At 39.2% G+C, this 17,520-nt stretch overlaps 1 protein-coding gene across 2 annotated transcripts in view; it reads right to left on the reverse strand.

Moving 5' to 3' along the window:
- Window positions 1-16,225, reverse strand: part of LOC112625371 (DNA polymerase nu) — a 169,638-nt gene extending 153,413 nt beyond the window's left edge. Inside the window, exons 1-7 of one of the 2 annotated variants that reach the window (XM_025386644.1) lie at window positions 16,120-16,190; window positions 15,609-15,878; window positions 14,139-15,194; window positions 12,704-13,143; window positions 9,982-10,210; window positions 5,475-5,690; window positions 2,621-2,765 (exon numbers count right to left, since the gene is read on the reverse strand). In XM_025386644.1, the coding sequence (XP_025242429.1) occupies window positions 2,621-2,765; window positions 5,475-5,690; window positions 9,982-10,210; window positions 12,704-13,143; window positions 14,139-15,047 (1,939 nt within the window). In that variant the 5' untranslated portion in view covers window positions 15,048-15,194; window positions 15,609-15,878; window positions 16,120-16,190. Of the gene's footprint in view, window positions 1-2,620; window positions 2,766-5,474; window positions 5,691-9,981; window positions 10,211-12,703; window positions 13,144-14,138; window positions 15,195-15,608; window positions 15,879-16,119 lie in introns of both variants that reach the window. The other variant, XM_025386645.1, reaches the window with a different exon arrangement.
- Window positions 16,226-17,520: the final 1,295 nt, after the last annotated feature.

Genomic DNA, 17,520 nt, shown 5'->3' on the forward strand with positions numbered 1-17,520 from the left:
TTGGCAATCTAAGTGGTAGTTACATGGATATTCTCTTACATTAATTTAAGTTTTGCATTTTTAGTGTTTTTCATGATAAAATGTTTTTAAATAAAGATCTATACTTGTTTCAAGAAGATATAACAGTCCAATCTTTACTGAAAGTGTATCTTGAGTCACCTCAGTCAGTCTAGCAGATAAGAAAATTAGACCCCAAAATGACAAGTATCACAGGTTTAAAACAGTTTGGTATGACTTAGTGTTTGTAAAAGTAAGTATTTGTAGTTTATTTCCATTAATTTCTGAGTTTAATTTTGGTATTTATTTGGTAGGAAATAGGCTCATGGAAATGAAAGGCTAATTTACAATACTTTTCTTAGAATAATTTGACATAATAACAGCTCAGTATTTGACAAGAATCTAGAGTCAATTAAAACTTTAGCTCTAGCATCACTCATCAATAATCCACCAGCAACTTTAATTTGGATTCAAATGATGAAGGAATAAAACTGGTGAGAATCTGTGGTGGAAAGACTCCAAGGTGGTCCTGTGATCCCTGTCTCTTGGTATCATGTCCTCACGTAACTCCCCAACCCTCTGAGTGGGAATGGGACTACTGATTAGCTTCTAACCAACAGAATACACCAAAGGCAGCAGCATGTATGTGATCACATTATATAAAACTGTAATGTCAGTCTTGTTAGAGAGACTTTTGCTGGCTTAGAAAAAGTGAGCTGCCATACTGTAGGTTGCCCACAGAGAGGATCATATGACAGGAACTGGGGATACCTTCCACACACCAGCCAGTGAGAAACTGAGACCCTTGGTCTGAAAGTCTGTAAGAAAATGAATTCTGTCAACAACCATGTGAGTTTAGAAGAGAGTGCTTCCCCAACTGCAGCCTCAGGAGAGACAACAGCCCTGGCTGATACCTGGAGTCCACCCTTGCAGAGGACCTAGCAGAGTCAGGTCCAGGCTCCTGATGCACAGAAACTGTACAACAATAATTGTGTTGTTTTAAGCCAGTAAGTTTGTAGTAATAATGTTATACAGCAATAGAAAATATAAAATCCTCATGAGAATTCCACTATTTTTCCAAATCCAAGAGAGAAAAGTAGTATCATATATTTTTCTTTTATCTTCTCAATAACCTTAACAAACAAAAGTCAGAATTTTAACTGGGTATTTTATTTTCAGAGATGGGATCTTGCTACGTTGCCTAGGCTGGACTCGAACGCCTAGGCTCAAGTGATCATCCCAGGCATTAACAAGGTATTTTAGGACAACAATAAGAGCTGATATGAGATGGACTGTCATAAATTTTTCATCAGAGCCTCATATTATAGCTGTCAGACGCATTTCATTATTCTTACCAGTTTTTGAAGGGGAGTATATTTCCACCTCTGTCAAGTATACACCACTCTATTATTCAAAAAAATATGGAATAATAAATGTGATTATGATAGTGTCTTACACTATCAATTGCTAGGCATGTAATTCGCACTTAAAAATTCTTACCAGTTTATTAGTGACTTTTACTATAATCAAGTATATAAGCAACAGCTGCCTGAATATGAATGGATCAAAACGTTAAGTGCAACTGTATCTTAATCAAGAAGCTGTGTTTATAAGAGCTTTTGTGCTAATATTCGGCACTATTCTCAATTATTTCAATTCAATTTCATTTCTCAATTATATCTCACACACTTATACCTTATTTTGTAGAAGGAGAAACTAATCACAAATTATTGACCCAGACTTGCAAATTTAAAATAAAAACTGTTTTGCTAGTAGCAAAAAAAAAGACAACAAAAAACAAAACAAAAAAACACCAAAAACCCTGGTGTTACAAACATTTCAGTGACATTTGTGAGCATATCATTGCTTTTACTATTTTTTTTTTTTTTTTGAGACAGAGTCTCGCTCTGTCACCCAGGCTGGAGATCTCAGCTCACTGCAAGCTCTGTCTCCCGGGTTTATGCCATTTTCCTGCCTCAGCCTCCCAAGTAGCTGGGACTACAGGTGCCCACCACCACGCCAGGCTAATTTTTTGTATTTTTAGTAGAGACAGGTTTTCACTGTGTTATCCAGGATGGTCTCGATCTCCTGACCTCATGATCCGCCTGCCTTGGCCTCCCAAAGTGTCAGGATTACAGGCGTAAGTCACCGCGCCCGGCCCCACTGCCTTTACTATTATACCACGTTATAAACCCATATACACTGATCCAATAATCCTTGCCACCTAAGAGTTTACATTTCTATAGCAGTATAATACACATATTGTCAAAAATATATCTCTCGTTCACCACACACAATAGCAAATACTATGTACAGGTTTGATGACCTGAGAACCAAGATTAAAGCATCTCTTTCAAAGATACTAAAATACCTGATCCAGATTCTAAGGGAATGTTTGACAGAAATACCTGGAATAAGGAAGAGAGTGTTACATTTTTAAAGCAATGAAGGTTAAGGGAACATGAAAGTTAGCAAGCAGAAGCTCAGTCGGCACTGAATGAGTGTAAAAGGGGCAGAAGCTGGGCTTCATCTGTCTACATGCATTCGATTTTCAATTCTTAGTCTTTAGAACAACTAACATTCAAAGTATCAAGAGAGAGAAAGGTTCATAAAAATTACTTACTCTCTGTACTCTTTCCCCAAGTCTTAGAATCCACTAAATCACCTGAACGCATAGCAGACATAATCTTCTGAGCAACAGTGGAGAGCGGTGTATTACAGAGATCAAAGCCTACCAATGCCTCATAACTTTCCATTTTCACAAAATCCTAAATGTAAGATTAACATAAGGTAAATCCCATATATTAATTCTAAGACTTTAAAACAGGAAATACAATTATTTTGAAAAATTTATATACCAAGACTTTCATTTAAAATGTCCATATTCATAACCATAGAAAATAGGCATCAATCATCCAATAATACAGATAGAAAGAAAAAAGCAAAATAGCTAGAGGCTCAATCCAGGTATCATAGTAAATAGATAAAGAACTTATTTTCTAGGTAACCAATTTAGAAGCAAGCAATCTACTCAAATACTTCCTGAGGTTTGAAAAATGACATTAAATCTCCAAACAGGCTCACACCTGTAATCCCTGCACTTTGAAGGTAGCCCGAGGCAGATGGATCACCTGAGGTCAGGAGTTCGAGGCCAACTTGGCCAACATGATGAAATCCCATCTCTACTAAAAATACGAAAAATTAACTGGGCATGGTGGCGCCTGTAATCCCAGCTACTCAGGAGGCCTGAGGCAGGAGAACCACTTGAACCCAGGAGGCGGAGGCTGCAGTGAGCTGAGATCACACCACTGTACTCCAGCCTGGGCAACAAGAGCGAAACTCTGTCTCAAAAAATAAAAACAAAATAAATCTTCAAATAAACATATCTAGTAACACAATGATTATAACTAACTTGGGTAGTTATGGCAGACACACAACTACCATCCCTGCCTTGATCAGTCCTGCTGGTCCCCTGGCCTGAGGAAGCGAAAGTTTGGGTGGGGACAGTATAAATCAAGCATCTGGGCAGGGGCATGGTGGCTTACACCTGTAATGCCAGCATTCTGGAAGGCCAAGGCGGGTAGATCACTTGAGGTCAGGAGTTTGAGACCAGCCTGACCAACATGGTGAAACCCCGTCTCTACTGAAAATACAAAAATTAGCCAGGTGCAGTGGTGCACGCCTACAATCCCATCTACTCAGGAGGCTGAAGCAGGAGAATCACTTGAACCTGGGAGGCAGAGGTTGCAGTGAGCTGAGATCGTTCCGCTCAACTCCAGCCTGGGTGACAGAGTTAGACTCTGTCTCAAAAAATTAATTAACAAATTAAAATAAATCAAGCGTCTGGCCACACATCTAAATATCTGACACTAATTTAAACAGATTTTGCTACCATAAACCAGGAAACCAGATGACATATTTTCCACATTATTGGAGAAAAGAAAAATTTTAAGTAAACTCTCTATCCCAAGATAGAATAGAAAAAAATATATACAACAAAAATGTTGCTCAGGTGATATGGAGCTGATAGCAAAATTGTAAACAAAATTTATTGCTACAAAATTAAGGTTTACATAACATTTTAAATAACAAACACAATAACTGGAAAATATTTTTGTTCGATGGGTTTCAAAAATCAAGAGGGTTCATCTGTCATCCAGGTATGCCTGTTTTCTGATGGTTATAGCTAAAAAATTCCACAAAGACCACCCAAAACATGTAGTTTTTAGATTGGCACTCCATATTACAAACAGGTGAGGAATATTCTTAAAGGTATTCCTACAAAGCTCACAAGGTATTTGTCACAGGCCACGTGTAAATTAGGCACTCAAGAAGCATCTGATGTAGTAACAGATGAGCTACTTCAAATTATTTTAGACCAACCCTTATTTTCTGGTTGCCCAAATACCATTATTAAATATAATTAAACATTTTTGCTCTTAAACTGATTAAAATAGTATCATACATCTTTTGAACAACCACTTTTACAGAATTTTGAAATTCAAATTACATTTGAAAGTCATTTATGATGTGTAAGTCACATTAAAGTCAAAGCACTGCTGAGCTGTCTTGTAGAAAACTTTGAGTCCCCAGAATTCAGACTCTAAAATGAATGATGGCCAAGGAAGTCCTAATACTCTGCGATACAAGTAGGGACATTAAAACAGTCTAAAGGTCCATAGCAGGGAATTATGGAGTAATACAATTTGAGCAGCAAAATTTTATCTGACAGTCAAACATGAGGGGACCTGGCTATTTCACATATTAAAGTCTACATTTAAAATTAAGATTTAAAAATGCTGACTAGAAGTTCTACACATTTTAAAATATTTAATAGCGGCTGAGTGTGGTGGCTCATGCTTGTAATTCCAGCACTTTGAGAGGCCGAGGAGAGGGGATCATGAGGTCAGTAGATGGAGACCATCCTGGCCAACATGGTGAAACCCCATTTCTACTAAAAACACAAAAAATTAGCTAGGCGTGGCAGTGCACACCTGTAGTCCCAGCTACCTGGGAGGCTGAGGCAGGAGAATTGCTTGAACCTGGGAGGCAGAGGTTGCAGTAAGCCAAGATCGTGCCACTGCACTCCAGCCTGGAGACAGAGTGAGACTCCATCTCAAAAAAAAAAAAAAAAATTTAACAGCAGAAAATTTCTATTTCTAAAAAGAAAGTAAAGGAGAGAGATAACTATATTTAAAAATATTTGAATTATGTAATAATGCTTTTTCCCAATAAGTAAAAAATTACCAGGACTAAGTACCACTAACATGCTCAAGTCATAAAAAGCACTGGTACTCTGAATGTACCACATGAGAAAAAAGCCAAATTAATACTTGAATTCATCAAATGAAATGTCCCATTGACCTCAAATTTTAAAAATTTCGTAGTGTTTATTATACACAGTCTCCTCCTAATAAATAAAAGAGCACATGTAATAAAGATTCGGTTTCCAGTAATTTTCAATCTTCAAGACTAACAGCCTTAATCTTTGATTGAGTTTCTAAATTCTCCACAATATCTTTCAGATAATCTTCATCTTTTAAAAAATACACATATAATTCTCTTTCCATTTGATGTAATTTATTATTTGCCAAAGTTTTTCTTTTTGTCTTCACATCAGCAAGAATATCAGTGAGGAGATGATTTAGCTTATTCAGTTGAGATTCAACTTGATGAAACTGCTCTGTTAACTCCTAAAAAAAGGAAAATAAAAATAAAAATTCAAACACTTTTTTCCTAACAAAAATTATAAAATTAAAGTATAATTTACATGGAAAGACTTTAAATGACAATAACTTCCCACAATTTTAGCAATAAATAAGCCTCAATTTAAAATCCATAATAGGTTTAATATAAATTCTAAGTAAGATTAATTGCAACAGCTTCTGATAGGTAATTTTAAGTGATTCAAAGGAAACTCTTCCTGAAGAGTACTTGATACGTACGCTGTTCTGTGCATTCATATATTCAACAAATACTATTGTGCCAAGTACTGTTTTAGAGATTACTGATACAAGAATGAATAAAATCTCCCTCATGGAGCTTATATTCTGCTTAATTAGTCAAACCTTGTTTATTCTAGACAGAAAGTACAGAGAAAGTTGAAATGAAGACCAATAAAAGAGAATTATCTCAACACAAATCTCCATTTTTCATTTTTTATTATCTTACCAAACGGAATTACATGACATTCCACGAAAATTATGCTGACTAATCATTTAATTTTCCTGCTCAAGAATCTAGACATGCCGACCCTTCACATTTATTATAGTAAATTCAAAATCCTTAGTGTCTAGCATTTAAACTAGATTAACAAGTTTTCATAGCTTTCTAATCAAGCACTCTACTTATAAATTTTAGCCAGTATCACCAAAGAGGTTCTCAGAAAAATCTGTTGCTCTAACTACCCTCAATTTTCTACAGCTTCTAGGCATGGTCCACAAGCACAATTATCTGAGGTACTTGTTATGAATACAGATTCCTGTACCCCCTACTAGATTAAATTACTTAATCTCTGTACAGAGCTAGGAACCTGCATTTTGATATGCTCCCTGATGATTCTAACATACAAGTTCAAGAATGGACTACCTAAGACCTGTCATAAATGCCAATTCACAGAGCAGTACTTCTTAAAATACATATTTTTGAAAATCAAGTAATTTCAACATTATATCTACATTTAGTGATCTCCTCTAAGACAAACTTGATAAACTTGAATATACTGAGAAACAACAATCTCATCTTTACTTTCAATTAAATACTAAAGATCATACAGTTACTAAAATATTGCTACAGAGACTGAAGTTCAGCTTCATTAATAATAGAAACACAAGTTAAAATTGATACAGCATTTTACATCACATTGAGCTAGGGAAAAACGCTAAAGATACCTACTGATAAGATTAGAGTGAAATTACCATATTTTAGTAATTCTTGGATGCATTTTTTTCACATTTTAACATATCTGAAATGAAGATGCATCTTAATCAAGAACATCACATGACTGTTTCTGGCCAGGTACTCTTAAGAAATACTTTCTCGGCCGGGCGCGGTGGCTCAAGCCTGTAATCCCAGCACTTTGGGAGGCCGAGACGGGCGGATCACGAGGTCAGGAGATCGAGACCATCCTGGCTAACAGGGTGAAACCCCGTCTCTATTAAGAAATACAAAAAACTAGCCGGGCGAGGTGGCGGGCGCCTGTAGTCCCAGCTACTCGGGAGGCTGAGGCCGGAGAATGGCGTGAACCCGGGAGGCGGAGCTTGCAGTGAGCTGAGATCCGGCCACTGCACTCCAGCCTGGGCGACAGAGCGAGACTCCGTCTCAAAAAAAAAAAAGAAATACTTTCTCATCAACATTCTTGATATACAGTGTGGAAAATTACAGACAGCTCTGAGTCAAAAAATAACTTAGAAGAATTGAAGATTGAAATATGATGCTTTAGAACTACCCTAACCATTTAAATTGACTTATTTTTTTTCCTTTTAACATATGTCCAAGAGTGGTATGATAAAAATCTATGTCTACCTACACATAGGTAGGTAAAAGATCTTTTCTACTAAGTATAAAAAACAAAAATTCTTAATAAGAAAACATTGTGTCGCTTTAACTAAGAGTTTTTTTTTTTTTTAGCAATTCATAAAATGATGGTGTGCCAAATGATCAATGGTATCTAGTGGACGCTTAAATAGTGCTGGTAGCATTATAAACTCCTTTAAAAGGCAATCTGGCAGTATCAACGGCAAAAGAAAGTGTATATATGGCCCCGGCACAAAAAATCCCAAAGATCCTATTTCTGAGAATTTATCCAGATGGAAGTATCCAACAACAAAAAGCTATATACATAAAGATATACATGATATTGTTCAAGAGCAAATAAAAGAAAAAAATGAAGACTATCAAAATGCCCAATAACAATAACCAGCTACAAAATTAATGGCATAGTAATTAAATCAAGACAGTATAGTTAACATTAAAAGTTAAGAAAACTTTAGAGAGTAAAAATGTTTATTTCATCATGCTAAGTAAAAACAAAACTATGGTCTTTGCTGAGGGTCTTTAGAAGTTAGCACCACGGCAGAAGACATGAAGGTCAAAATTAAGAACTACAGGACTGTCCCATTTGACAGCCACTTTGTCAACTAGAACCAGAACATGAACTGCTGGCAGAACTACCTGGACTTCTACCACTCCAAGAAGGTAATGACTGCTAAAGGGGGTGATGTCTCTGTGTGCAAATGGTGCTGGCATGTGTAGAAGTCCCTCTGCCCCATATCCTTGGTCTTGACCTGGGACAAAGGCACGCTTCCTGGGAAAATCTGAACTGGCTCCACCCCACCTTTCCTCTGTTCTCCATCCTTCTCCCAGGGTGGTAGAGGGGGACCAAGGTACATGATGATCCCTACCCTGGGTCCGTGAATCAGGACTTAACTAATAATAAAAACTTAATGGAAAAGTGTAAAGAAAACTATATGCCTTACAATTACTAAGAAAAAGAAAAATGACACAGGAATATTAATATTAGACAAAAGAATATTAAAACAAAAGCATCACAGGAATAGTCATTATGTAATGCTAAATGCTTTAATTCACTGCAATTTAAAACAATCAGGATATTCACTGTGATTTTAAACCTGGATATCACTTATAAAACAGACTCAAAATCCATAGAGAAAAAAATGATATACAACTACATGGAGAAATTTTCTTCTTTTTTGAGACCGAGTCTTGCTCTGTCACCCACGAAGCAGTGCAGAGGCACGATCTCGGCTCACTGCAACCTTTGCCTCCCGGGTTCAAGCGATTCTCCTGCGTCAGCCTCCCAAGTAGCTGGGATTACAGTTGTCCGCCACCACGCCCAGCTAATTTTTGTATTTTTAGTAGAGATGAAGTTTCACCATCTTGGCCAGACTGGTCTTGAACTCCTGACCTTGTGATCCACCCACCTCAGCTTCCCAAACTGCTGGGATTATAGGCGTGAGCCACTGCGCCTGGCCTACGTGGAGAAATTTTCGAATCCACCATCACAGTGGAAATTTGTATACAATTCTCAATAGATCAAGAAGACAAAAATCAGTAACGGGAAACCTTTCAAAAAACAAATCACAGATACCATTTCACACCCATCGGGATGGCTACTATTTTAAAAACCACAGGAAATAAGTGTTGGCAAAGATGTGGAGAAACTGGAATTGTGCAGCTATGAGACATCCAAGACTATCATAGGAGTAAGATCTATAGTAATAAAAACTGTAAATAACCTAAATGTCTGTCAATCTAACAGATAATTTCATTGTGGAATATCACACAATGGAATACTAACTATACAAAAGAGAACACTATGAATGAACTATAGCTTTACATATGAGTGAGTCTCAAAAACACGTTAAGCCATTGAAAAAGCAAGCAAGTCATTGAAGGATACATACCTTCAATATACACACCTTCGGTATACCAACATCAGTATAACAGCATATAAAGTTCAAAAACATACAAAACTAAGTCTAGGAATATATATATATGTGTGTGTATGTATGTGTACAATAAAACTATACATAAAAGCAAGAAAATGATGAACAAAATTAAGCATGGTAGTTACTCTTTGAAGATGAGAGAGGAATTATGTTAGGAGGAGCATGTACCAGTAAGTGTACACAGAGGATTTTAAAGATATAAAGGCAATCCTGTGTTTGCTAAGATGAGTGAAAAAAATACAGAGGCGGTTTTATTTTTTAACACTAATATAAACATTACATATCCTTTTGTGTCTGAAAAATTGTATACATTTTTAAATTTCTGTGCACACTCATCAAAACTATCTGAAAAACATATTTATATGTGAACAAAAATTAGGAGACATAGAAATATATTTTATATTAAGGCAATGGAATTGGGGTAATATTTTCCTCATGTTAACATTTTCTTTAATATCTTCTAAAATAAGCATTTTTTAAAAAAGCATTTTTAACTACTATGGCAAATACCCACCTGATCACTAAGCAAAAGCTGATTTCCTCCTTGATACAAAGCATCACAAAGCATGTCCACATCCTTATTCCGTTTGGACAGAAAGAAAGAATGTTCTTGAGCAGATACTGCCAACTGATCTTGTACTAAAGAAACATTCTGTTTCAATTTCTCAGCCACTTCCTCAAGGTTTCCATGAGTTAGAAACAATTCTTTTTTCTTACTCTCTCCCTCTAAAAGTTGGTAAAGCCTAAAATGTAAAAATTAAAATTATAGGGAAAAATTATCAAGTCAGTATCATTTTCAAAATTATAATCCACTGTATTGGGGCATTTGTGGGGATAGCTAAGTAACAACTTATAAAAATATTGGCCGGGTACAGTGGCTCACGCCTGTAATCCTAGCACTTTGGGAGGCCAAGGTGGGCAGACTGGCTGAGCTCAGGAGTTCAAGACCAGCCTGGGCAACATGGTAAAACCCTATCTCTACTAAAATACAAAAAAATGTTAGCCAGGCATGGCGGCATGCACCTATAGTCCCAGCTACTCAGCAGGCTGAGGCAGGAGGATTGCTTGAACCCAGGAGGCAGAGGTTGCAGTGAACCAAGATCGCGCCACTGCACTCTAGCCTGGGCAACAGAGTGAGACGCCATCTCCAAAAACAGAAATAATAATAGTAATAATAATAATTTGTGTTCCTGCAAAAATCAAGCAACTGAAACCACTCTAACTGTAACACTATCTCAGTACAGAAATATATATTCTAACTACTACATTAGATAAGCAGTCTATTACTGAATCCCAGTTTCCCCACCATCCAAGTTTTAGATATAAAATTCTTCTTAACTTTAACTGCCACTAACCTACTTCAAAGTGCAATTCAGAGATACCTCCCAAGGTAACACTTGTCTCACAGAATATAACGATGATGTAGTAGAAACAACAGGCTATGGCTCATGCCTGTAATCCCAGCACTGTAGGAGGGTTACTTGAGCCCAGGAGTTCAAGACCAGACTTGGCAACATATTGAAGTCTCACGTCTACAAAAATAATTTTTTTTTTTTTAATTAGCCAGGCATGGCGGCACATGCCTGTAGTCCTAACTACTCAGGAAGTTGAGGCAGGAGGATCACTTGAGCCCAGAAGCTGGAGGCTGCAGTGAGCTATCATCACATCACTGCACTCCCACCTAGGCAAGAGAGTGAGACCTTGTCTTAAAAGAAAGAAAGGTAAGGGAAGGAAGGGAAGGAAGGGAAGGAAGGGAAGGAAGGGAAGGAAGGGAAGAAAGGGAAGGAAGGGAAGAAAGAGAAAGAGAGAGAAAGGAAGGGAAAGGAGGGAAAGGAAGGAAAGGAAGGAAGGAAAAAACAAGCAAGCAAGCAAGCAACGAATTTGAAACAGAAGACCTAGGTCTAGGTCTGAGTTTTCTGTTACGTGAAACCTAGGGCAAATCAATCTCTGAGACTTATTTCCACATCTTAACTACTCCACATCTTTTTTTTTTTTTTTTTTTTTTTGAGATGGAGTCTCGCTCTGTCGCCCAGGCTGGAGTGCAGTGGCCAGATCTCCGCTCACTGCAAGCTCCGCCTCCCGGGTTCGCGCAATTTTCCTGCCTCAGCCTCCCGAGTAGCTGGGACTACAGGCGCCTGCCACCTCGCCCGGCTTAATTTTTTTGTATTTTTAGTAGAGACGGGGTTTCACCGTGTTAGCCAGGATGGTCTCGATCTCCTGACCTCGTGATCCGCCCGTCTCGGCCTCCCAAAGTGCTGGGATTACAGGCTTGAGCCACCGCGCCCGGCCATCCACATCTTAACCTACCTGTATTACTGGATTGTGGTGGGATTAAAAGAGAAAAACTAAAATTGTAAACAACGTAAAATATAAAAATAAATGTAAATTTTAAACAATGTAAAATGTAAATAGTTACATAAATAGCTATAATAGTAAACTTCTGCTCAGAATTTTTAAAAAAGTTATTTTTTTAATCAAGTTGTAATAGACTTTCTAAAACTGGTTCAATCCCAAAGCTGCCAATTACAGTCTTACAGATGTAACTACACAATTTCAGGGGTATCATTCACATAGATCATGATGTCAATGGTACCCCCGAAATTGTGCAATGAGGCAACCCTATCCAGGCCCCTCATTTTATTAATAAGAAAACAAAAAGATTAGATGCTCTTACCCTAGTCCGGGAGAAAAATGAGGAGTAGGAGCCAGATTTTTGAGGTCTTAAGACTACTTCAGCCCTCCAATTTTCAGTATCCCTGTGCCATCAATTGCTCAGACATCCAGATGAAGCTTGGGAGCTAGCATTCATTCTCAATGATTCTCCTGACTACACACAGAAATGAAGTCTTCTCCCCTCTCTACTGCTACCTTCTCCAAATGCAGTCAATCTCCTGCCCAGCAATACCTACCAGGCTAAGCTGTATTCAAACTTCCTGCCCCAAATCTAAAATAAGGTATATAAATAATAATGTCTAAAGGGGAACAAAACCCATTCATTCCTCCACCTCATCCACTTAAGCTATAAAGTAGCTATTTTCAGATCTAACATAAATAGAAAAGGCAGCAAAAAAACTAAAAATGAAAAAAAGGCATACGAAAATAGAAAAAAAATAGAAAGATCAAAAGTGAAATGCAAAGAATTGTTAAAAACTTCCAAAATTTTAGCTCAAACTCTCTCTAGTATTTTGCAAAAACAAAAGGAAAAATTTACTAAGGAAACAATGAAGCATACATACCTATGAGTAGAATAATCCTTAGTATCAATGGTATTCCTTGGATTTATCTGCTGAGAAACTGATGGATCTGTTAATATTTCTAATTGCTTGTAGAGCATCATGTTACTTTGACTAAGTTCTTGAACCAAATTTTCAAGTTCACGATATATGTCCCAATGCTTCCTTAATTCAATTTCATACGATAACTGTAGAAGTTCAAATGATGCCTTTTGTTTTATTAATTGATTTAAAACTAACTCTTGTCTTGCTGTGTAATAATCTTGTTTAGCAATCTGCAGATCAAAATCTCCCTTTACCACTGGCATATTCAATAACTGGGCATTCTCTCTTACCACAGCAGGTAAACTTCTGTCTTTTATTTGAGTGATCTGTTCTTCAAGTTTCATAATCTCACTGGTCAAGCTAGAAATTTTAGCATCTAAATTTTCTTTGTCCACAGCCTATACAAAGAAAAGCAATCACATTTCAAACCGTATGCCTAAATTTGAAATCATCTTAAGATTATTTTCACTATCCACTTTAGGTGACCAGATAATAAGCTCAATGAATGAAAACTAATTTAATATTCATATAAACCAAAATTACAGTTTAAAAGGGAAAAATGTGGACTAAATCAAGGATATGAATTAACTAAATTTTACCGCTATTACTACCATATATATAGTAATGGCTACCAAAATAGAGATCTTATTATACTTGTTTTAATCAAAATCATTATTAATAGCACACTATTCACTGAATCCAAGTGTATGTTACTAGTTTTTCTTAAGTTAAAATTACCTCAATAGGTCCTAGTCAGCCAGCTGATTTTAGCACTTCTACATAACCATTGGATTTCCTATATTATTCCAGTTTTTTGTCAGCTATAGAAACTAACCTGGTGCTGATATTCAGATTCAGAAATGTTACATTTTTTACTCAAGTATCTAGCAGTTATATTACCAAGAAAGCAAGCTCTCCAAGAGTGCAGACAGACATCTGCAATACATTTATCCATATATTCTCAAAAAGAAATCAGTTTCAGTCTACTGAACCTGGACCTCTGACTTCAATAGCACTATGCTCTGGTTGGAGCAAATGAGGCAGAATATCCAAAATAAAGCAATTAGTTTCTAGCCACATCCTAAAAAGAAAATTTCAGTCCAGTCTGTATCTGCATTACACAAATTTAAAATTCAGAATGCAAATTAAAGCACGTTTGTTTAAAATAAACTAGATAATGTGGTTGAGATAATTACTATTGCTGCCCTCCATTAACATACGGATCTATTTGTATGAAACACTGACACAGATCACAAATAAACACTGAACAATGAGAAAATAAAATGTAATCTCTTATTAGATGCCCCATTCTAAAGTACTTCAATAGCAATATTATATCCTCTATTCCTAACAATAATTACAATGTGAATCCAATCTCATTTCTTATGCTTACCTTGCTGGTTAGGCTATGAAGATTCTCCTCTGCCCATTTTATACTTGACTTCATGCTTGAATTACTTGCTTTCAAGTGAATTAATTGATGTTGAGCACAAATGTACGCCAGCTGCAGTCTAGCCATCTCTAGTCGTCTCTCCTCAAGGATTTCTTGATTATCACAAATAGATGGTGTCTGTATATCTAAAAGTTGAAAATTGTCTTCATTTGAACTTTCAACTACTTCATGTATACCCTGAAAGAACTGTTTTTTGGTATACAAAGTTAATGCTGCTGTGCTTTGCTCTTCCTGACTTAGGTATTTTTCCAAGGAAAATTGCGATAAAAATACCAGTGGATTTGTCCCTTGACCTAAATTAGAATGTCTGAAGAACATCATCAATTGTGTAACTTCATCAGTAAGAGCCTGAAGTTCATTACTGATCTTAGCATTCATTGCATTTAGAATTCCTTGACTCTGCTTCAGCTTTTTAGTGGCTGATTCTTCTTTAGCATTTAACCTCAGAGATTTGTGGCTAGTTACTGAAGCCATCAATTGACATTTATTACGCCGCTGAATTTTTAGGTTCTTTAATTTCAGTAGAGTTTGAACCTCATCCTCTAATTTCTCCAGCTCTTTGTCATCCAGTCTAGGTGTCTTCAAATCAGAAGTTTTACACGTTTTAAGAGCTTCATCCAATGCCGCCCCTTCTAGGATGGGCTTGCCTGATTTCTGAAGAACGCTAAAAGCTTCCAATTCTCTTTGAGACAACACGTTCTGTTCATTCACATTCCCACAAAACCACTTCAGAAACGATTCATCTTCAATGCCCTCAAACAACCAGTCAAAGTCTTCTCCATTAAGATTATCAGCTTTGGGAAAACCAATTTTTTTTAATGTTTCCACAAACTCATTTCCACAACTCATGGTTTGACTACCCCAATTTTGTTGTATCTGATATGGGTTTACGGTGTTGATTTTTAGAAAATAAATCCAAATAGAAAAAAAAGCTACGTTTTATACCAAGTCCACAGAGAAGGGAAAATCTATTTTTAGAATCTATAATGATTCCTCCTGGGGGGAAGAAAACAAGTATTAGACCACAAATATGACGACAGTGTTTTTAAAAAGAAGACAGACACATATCACACGATATCCGAGAGCAGGATAATTGACAGGCAGTCGTAGCTGCAATGTTTGATGATGATAAAGAGAAACAATTAGGCTAGTTCTCAGAAAACCCCAAAAGTAACGAAAATTAATTAACAAGAAAGTGGATCTATTTGGATCCACTTTATCGTTTTTTCCAAAGATAAAATGGTTTAAAATGCATTACTCTTTATAGAGCAACGTTTGTTTGTAATTCAAAATAAATGGGTCCAAACAAACCCAAGTCACCAGGAGGCTAGGCAGCCTCTCTTCCCTGCCCTCCGGATGTAAGAAAACGCAAATAAGTATGGCACATCTTCTGAAGAATCAACTATTTACCTCAACGACTCGTCGGGCAAGGCTCTACCTCCAGAGTCCACTACCGCGGCGCGGAGAAGAGCAGGAGCAGCAGGGAAGCGCGCGGCCACAATTAAGGGCGCTTCGGGCCGGCCTTCAGCCAGCGCTGAGGCAGCCCGGACGCCGGGGCCGCGCGAACCCCAGAGGCGGCGTCAGGCCCAGGGATCCGCGGCCCCGAGGCTGCGATACACCTGACGCGCCAGCGGCAAAACCTTCCTTCCGAGAGTCACCCAGCTGTGACACCTAAGCACGCTAACAGAACAAACGCAGAAGCCCACCGAGCTGCAGACACCGGGGTGACCGGCCCTGCGCAGCCCCCGCCCCAGCTCCTCGTCCCGCCGACCGGGCCGTGATGCCCGGGCAGCTGCCGGAGCACCTGGAAGGAGTCCCCAGAAGCGCAGGAAAAGAAGAGGCAGCGGGGTGCAGTCGGGGATCGCGGCCACTCCTCCAGTCCCACACCCCGGCGCCCAGAACCGAGGCCCGCGTCAGTCACCTGAGAAAGCTCCGCTAGCTTCTCACAGGAACCCGCCGCCACCGCCCTCCGTAACCCGCGCGCCTCGCACTGCCTGACGGGAGCGCCTGGACGCGCGCACGCGCACGCGCACGCGCAAGGCGGTGGCGTGGTCGCGGGGATGACCGTTTGCGCAGGCGTGGTGTCAAAAGAGGCGGAGTCGGCGAGGCTGGACTATGAGGTGGAGCTGAGCAGGCGGCGCTCCGCCCCCGGCCGCGGCGAGCAACCTGCCTCCTGGGCGGGGCGCAGGCCAGAGAGAGGCGGGGTCTCGGCCGGGCAGGGCGGGGACAGGGTCCAGTCAGGGGCGGGGCCTGGGCAAGGATTGGGGTGTAGAGGAGTGCGGTAGGGTATAGTGGGGCGCCCTCTGCGGAGCCGAAGCTGCGGGCCTGCTCTCAACGGAGCCGTCAGTTGTGCTTCAGACCTGCCCTGCCCCGTACCTCAATCTTAAACCCTCTGAAGGCACTTTTGAGGGGTACAAAGAGAAGCACAGGTTGGTGGTTGGGAGACAGGCTGGAGCCCGGCGGTGATAGCGCTGGCCCCCGAGAGAGACGAGTTCCCACATCCATAGCAGCCGGAGCAGTGCCTGGTACATTTTAAGGGTTAGGGATTGTTCGCTTAGAATCTTTTACAATGAACTTTATTTTGCAAAAGCACTTAATTCCCAATCCCTCACCTGACCACTATGTAAAAGCTGACTTCCAGCCGGGCGCGGTGGCTCATGCCTGTAATCCCAGCACTTTGGGAGGCCGAGGCGGGTGGTTCATGAGGTCAGGAGTCCGAGACCAGCCTAGCCAAGATGGTGAAACCCCATCTCTACTAAAAAATACAAAAATTAGCCGGGCGCGGTGGTGGGTGCCTGTAATCCCAGCTACTCGGGAGGCTGAGGCAGAAGAATCGCTTGAACCCAGGCAGGCGGAGTCTGCGGTGAGCCGAGATCATACCACTGCACTCTAGCCTGGGCGACAGAGCAAGACTCCGAATCAAAAGAAAAAAAAAAAAAGCTGACTTCCTCCACAATTCCATTTTCAAAATGTTAGAAATGAACTCACATAAACGGAGTGGCCTGAGTTAAATACAACGATGTATTTAACTCAGGGAGGATGATACACTATTTCCAAAGAGGATGGCAGTCAGTGAAAGATGACTGAAACAGGACTGCTAAATTTCATGCGAATCTGGCTGATGCTCTACAGCCCAGTGAAACCAGACCTCTCTATTGGACAGAATTCGTTTGCATCTCTATCAAACAAAAATCCTTTGCCACTCCTCAGTCTTCCACAGGTTAGCAGGGGCTTTGGTCATGGGTAAATATAATGGAACTCCCTCCCTTCAGCTTCAAATGACCCTAAAGGTGGCTTGTTAGACAATCTTCTAGTCCAGGGT

Source organism: Theropithecus gelada, chromosome 5 (genome assembly GCF_003255815.1).
Source record: "Theropithecus gelada isolate Dixy chromosome 5, Tgel_1.0, whole genome shotgun sequence".
NCBI classification, from domain to species: domain Eukaryota; kingdom Metazoa; phylum Chordata; class Mammalia; order Primates; family Cercopithecidae; genus Theropithecus; species Theropithecus gelada.